The sequence below is a fragment of the Phocoena sinus genome, chromosome 13 (genome assembly GCF_008692025.1).
Source record: "Phocoena sinus isolate mPhoSin1 chromosome 13, mPhoSin1.pri, whole genome shotgun sequence".
NCBI classification, from domain to species: Eukaryota; Metazoa; Chordata; class Mammalia; order Artiodactyla; family Phocoenidae; genus Phocoena; species Phocoena sinus.
Window position 1 is genome coordinate 933,744 of NC_045775.1, and position 6,000 is coordinate 939,743.

Consider the following 6,000-nt stretch of genomic DNA (forward strand, 5'->3'; position numbering starts at 1 on the left):
CTGCGGGGGAAGTTCTCTGCAGTCTGCGTCCCCTCGGAGAGAAAGGCAACAGTGTCCAGAAAAAAGAAACTGATCAAATCAGCAGGGATAACTGACCCTGTACCCGAGCCAAGAAAAGGGGAGCTGAGAATTAAGTCCTGAAACAACTAACACATTCTTACTTAAACTTTTTGCCAGTTTTGATTCAGTCACGAGTCATCGCTGGACTGAGCGACCCCGGGATTTGCCTGTTTTCTGTGAGCTGGTGGCATCTGAAGAGAAACCAAGGAACCAGGAGAGGAACACGTGCGATTTCTACTTTTCAAAATTAACTTCAAGATAAAGGAAACATAAACTACTGGACTTACCAATTTAGAAAGATCCTAAGTTATCGATGATGTTATTTTAAACACCAAAGGGCATTCCCTCACCCACTGACACACGTGGGCTGAGTTCTGTGCAGGTGCTACAGGAGACACGTAGGTACCAGTTCAAGTTCAAGGCCGACCCCAGAGAGCTGCCGGCCAGCAGAGACATACAGTAACGCACGAAACGTCCAAATAGACTATTTAAGCATCAAATTCACTGATGTTTAACTGCGTTTCAATTGAATTCACCCAAAACTGTATTTGTAAACAAACCACATTTTCTCGTGTACCCCCAAAAGCACATGAAACTGTCACAATTCAAATGCTCGTTAAGCTGGACGCTAAGTTGAGAGACCTGACGTCTCGGGCACTGAAGGCCGGCAGCGCCCCGCCAGGGCACACGGTGGAGGGAGACGGGAGGCTGGGCCCAACTCTAGCCCTGGGCGCTGCCCTCAGAGCTTGGCCGGGACCCCGAGGCCCCCATTCCCTCACCACGGCACCTACTCCAGTTTCTTCCTGTTGGCAAGTGCCCAGGAAAGAGGTCGGCATCTCCAGCCAACAGACAGAACCTCCAACTCAGCCGGCGGGAACCAGCACAGACGCATGGACCTTCCAGCGCTCACCCATTTGTCAAACAGATGACGGGCCCAGCTCCGGAGACTGGGATGCTGTCGCTGTTCTGTTGACACCTGACCGTGGCACCTGTCCAGCCTGCCCCCCTGCCACCTCTTCTAATAAAATGCCCGCCTTCCCCCAGGCAAGGAGCCCTTCCCCGCTTCCAGGCCACGCGTCCTCAGGCAGGGCAGGTCCTGTCCTTAGCTCCAGGGGCCGCCAGGCCCGGGCCTGGTGGGCATGACCGCCCGCCGCCCAGGGTGTGCTGGGGACAGACAGCGGGTCTGTTCACACGATTCCCAGAACTCGGGCTTGTGACCGAGACTCATCTCTTGCACTTAGGCCATCGGAAGGGAAGCCGACGACAGCTGCCGGGCGTCACCAGGCAGGGAAGCTGAGTCATAGCACTGAGGAGGCGGCCGGGGACGCACAGAGGGGAGGGGACCGCGTCCAGGCTGTGGTGTCCACGCCCTGGACAAAGCCGGAGCTACCCCCAGATTCGGAGACACAGGGCCCCGTGTGCTTTCTTTTTACAACGACTTCCTTGACTCACTAATAACACAGTGGGGGGGGGGGGGGCCTTCTAGCTGCCCTGCTGCAGTTTCCAAGGAAGTTTTTCCAGATGCAGCTTCCAAAGGCATGTTTTCAAGTGTAAAGTTGTGTCCAAACTGAGAACGGCCCCAGGACCACTCCCTGATGGCTGACGTCACACACAGCATCCCAGGTGGCCTCTGGAAGCTTCCTCGGGTCACCGAGGTCTCCCCTCTGCGCACAGCACGCTGGGTGTTCTTAAAGCCGTGGGCTCGGGACGCCGCAGAGTGGTCACCACCATTTTGGAAAACTAAATTACGAACAATTCAGATACTTGAAAAATGTCCCTCTGGGCTGTTTTGAGAATGAAGACTTCGACTTCATCCCAACAGGGGTCTAAGAGCAGAAATCTGCCTCAGGTAAGCCACGGGCTTCAGCTTAAGGCCTGTTGTCACGGCCTGCACGGTGTCCTGCAGAGACCGACAGCCAGAGGCTGCTTTGCTGACCTTGTGAAGCCTCACCCAGAGGAGGAGAGGCCAGCCCTGCCTGGAGGCCGAACGCGTCCCCGCAGGACGGGTGGCAGCGGGAGAGAGGGAACTCCCTGAACCCCAGGAAGACAGGGGAGGGGACGTGCAGCTGGCAGCCTGCCCACCTCCCGGCCCAGGAACGCTCCCTCCCTCCGGCCACCTGTAGGCCAGAGGCCTCACCTGGGCACACAGGGAAGCGGTGGGAAGTTGGATCCTCCCGTCGGCCGGCTTCCAGGAGCTCCAGTGGAGGCTGGTAAGGGGAGACGCTGTGCCTTGGGGGACTAGTCCCCAGGGAGCACCAAGACCTTCTCCGAGTATGGGAATATGACCCCAAAGATGGGTGGTCACTCGCCCAGACCTCCAGAGGCACTGGCGCCCAGGGCTGGCCTCCTGCAGGCCCCCTCGGCCAGACACGCCTGGATGGCCAGTTGCCCTCATCACAGAGCCACAGGGCCTCCCTCCCCAGCACCCCAGTGGACCCGGGACCCCGAGAGGCAGGAACCGGAAGCTGGCCCAGGCCCAAACACACGGGTCAGCAGACATCGAGGGATCTGAGGACAGCTGCCCGGCAGGCTGACCACGAGCCCAGGGGAGGAGCTCTCGCCAGCCCCCGGCCCCGGGCGCCCTCTGACGCCAGGGCTTCCTGTCACATGGACGGCGGCTTTGGAGCGGCCTGGACCATGGGGTGGGAGCCAGCTTTAAGGAGGCGACCCCACGACCGCACAGACGAGGCCACGGAGAGAAGGACGGGGTCGGGGGTGGGGCGCGGAGGGCTCGCGAGGACTCATGAGGCGGGAGGTGAGAACGTGTCGTCCCGAGAGGTCCCGGCGGAGCGGAGGACGGAAGCGGGCCAAGTAGATGGCACACCGCTTAGGTTTTAGCGCTAGCTGTTTCCTCATCACCGTGACAAACGTCTCCTGTAGCGCTGAGCAGAGTAAAATACTCAAAAACTAAAGTGTTTCTACAAAAGCTGAGCTGGACTGAGTACCACACCCGCTGGTGAAGGGACCAGCTGCAGCGCCGGAGCCCGAGGGCTCCAGATACCAGGGCGGCTAGAACACCGCTTTCTACTTTCCAGGGTCAAACCGGAATCACAGGACACTCTCAGACCATCATTTCTGAAGCCCAACCACGCGGCAAAACAGTCCACTCCCGGGTCCCACCTGGACACACCCTAAAACGCCCTGAGCAGGACACAAGTCTGATATGCCCAGAGACTCCCACTCAGTCTTTCTGGGGGGGGGCCAAGGGGAGGGTCCCGAAAGCAAAGGGATGAAGCGATGGCTGGACGGCCCAGTTAAGTCTGGGGCCAGGTCTTCACTTACCCTCACATCTTTTAAGTCCCCAGTTGCCACCAAATCATTTTTTAAAAATAGAAAACAGCAGCAGATGCATGAGGGCAGAGACCTGGAGAAAAGCTGCGAGTGAACACTGAATGTTTCTGCACAAGTGGAACTTGTGACATGACTGCACCCCAACGAGCAGCCCCCCAGGAACGCGCCAGACTGGACCCCGGAGCCCACAGGCGGCAACGTGGCGCCCCCCAGCTGGTCTCTCTCTCATCATCACCGCCCTGCTCTGTGTCCCCAGCTCCGGGGCCCCAGTCGGACCCCCTCCCACCAGGACTCAGTTCTTCCCCTGTCCCTGGTCCACAATGGCAGCGATGGGAGCTTCCTCCCCCTGCGCCTGTGTCTACGCAGCTGTCAGCTGGGTCTGTGTCCATGTCAGTGATAATCCGCTTGGTTCTGTGAGGGATCTGGTCAGCTTAGCACACCCTGCCCCCTCACAGAATCAACGAGACCACGCAAGGTCCTTTCAAAACATCTTTAAAAACTATAAAACCCCACGAAAGCATAAGGCAAACGAGGATTTCTGGAAATCTTGCCCGTTACCTATTATGTCACTTTCCCTGCCTACCCTCAGCTGTTTTACAAAACCCTATGAGGTTCTGTGGAGAATCTCACCACCCGCAGGAGGCTGGTGGCTCCATTTCTGTTCTACGACAACCACATTTTAAAACATTGTTCTTTTTAAAAAGCCATTAAGATGTGAGGACAGAGCACAGTACGAGTATTAGACTGTGGCCAGATGTGAAAAATGGCTTCACGGTCCAGGCTTTTTCCACTGACTCACTGAAGAATTAAACGATTGCCTCCAGGACACCCTCACTTGGCCGGTTACGGTCCCCCTCCTCAGCGCCTGATGCCCTCCTGCTGGCCGGCCCTCCACACGGGAAGGAAGCCCGTGCCTGTCTCTCTCGGAGGAGCAGTTTCCAGGCTGCGAGGGGAGTCCCGCCGAGGACCCCGAAGGAAGCTGCCAGTATAGCCGGCGGCCACTAGGAGAGTGGTCTGTCCGTGAACTTTGTTTTAAAAGTAGGAACACTGACCGCCCACTTCCTGAATAGTCCACTCAATATTTTACAACTTTTGCAGGCTCTTCGTGGTGCCAAAGTACTCTGGCTCAGCCAAGAAAAGTGGAAAACTATTTTTGGCGTTCAGAAGGGCAGCTGTAGGACGCTGAATACAGTCAGCGCCTGAAACGCAGGCTGCCTTTACAGATTTTGAAAATTCCTAATCAGAGGCGCAGCCAAATAGGCCTGCTGCACTCGGCGGCACCCGGGGCCGGGATCCTCTAGGGAGGGCGGGGGTCGGCCGGCGAGGGCACGATACGTCCTGCCAGCCGGAGCGCCGGGTCTCCGATGGCACCACCTGGGCGCGCCCCGGCTGGAGATGAGGGCGGGGACGTGCCCGGGGAGCAAACCCGCTTGGACCCCGACTGTATCCACCCCCGGGCCGCCCGCGCTGCCCCGCAACTCGGGGACCCGCACCTCGGCGCCTCCCGGAACTCGGCCAGGGTAGCTCACGGCGCAGAGAAAGCCCCAGAGAACGGTGCGTCCCACGGGCCCCGGGACAACCCGGGCAGGAGGCTCTCGGCGCCCCGGCAGATGCGGGGACGTGAGGTCACGGAGGGTGCGCCACGGAGGGCCCCTCCCCGCCCCAGAGCCGGGACAGGGGTGCCGCGCTCGGGGAGGAGGGGAAAACGGGGAGCGGGAACCGCCGAGTAGAAGGAGGGGGGAAGAGGGGGAGGGGAAAGGAAGGGGGAGAGAGGAAGCCGGAGGAGGGGGAAGCCGGGCCCCAGGAGAAGAGGGGGCCGGAGAGGGGCGGGATGGGGAGGAAGGCGAGCGGAGGAGGGGAGCCAGCAGGACCGGGCCGGGCAGGGCGGAGGGCTTTCCCCGGCGGCTGCCGACAACTTTCCCGTCCCTCGGGGATGCCGAGCTCCGAACAAAGGCGGCTCCGGAGGCGGCGCGCGCTGAGCTCAGGTCCGCCCCCCTCCCGGCCACGGAGGACAAAGGCGCCGCCGCGCGACCCTCCCCCCGGCCCCCGGGACCCGGCCGCCCCGCGCGCCCAGGTCCCCGGCGCCCCGCCGGACTCACAGGATGGAGGTCTGCGGCGCCACGGCGGGCACGGCCTCCAGCAGCAGATGCATGCAGCGCACCGTGGTGCGGAAGCACAGGCAGCGGCTCGGACACCCGTTGCCCGGCTTGGGGGCGACCGCGGCCAGTGCCCCCCAGCACGAGCACAGCACGAGCGCCAGCAAGCAGGGGCGCGCGGGGCGCGCGTCGCGCACGGCCATGGCCCACGGCGCGCGGGACGCTCGGACTCTGCGACCGACCGCGAGGGCCCGGCGTGTCCAGCGCCGCCGGCTGCGGCCCACGTCCCAGCTGCGCGCGGGGGGCGGGGGGCGCCAGCTGTGCACATGCGCGCGGCTCCTCCCCGCCCGCCCCCTCCTCCCCAAGGGCCGGGGCGGGGCGAGGACCTCCTGCCGGGCGTCGGGCCGCGGCGCTGCCCCGGGTGCGGAGCTCAGGTTGGGCCCCCGGGTTCCAGTCCCGGGTCTGCGCCCACGACCGGAGGCCTCGGCCAAGTTGCTCCGCCTCGCCTAGCCGCCGTTTCCACATGTGTGCAGTAGGGGTGGAGGTTGTTTTA

General features: G+C 61.6%; 1 protein-coding gene across 2 annotated transcripts in view; it reads right to left on the reverse strand.

The window, feature by feature from the left end:
- The window catches only part of PXDN (peroxidasin), a 65,696-nt gene extending 59,950 nt beyond the window's left edge, over positions 1-5,746 (reverse strand). For both annotated transcript variants that reach the window (XM_032653390.1, XM_032653389.1), the window contains exon 1: positions 5,451-5,746. In XM_032653390.1, the coding sequence (XP_032509281.1) occupies positions 5,451-5,650 (200 nt within the window). In that variant the 5' untranslated portion in view covers positions 5,651-5,746. The remainder of the gene's footprint in view (positions 1-5,450) is intronic.
- Between the last annotated feature and the right edge of the window lie 254 nt (positions 5,747-6,000).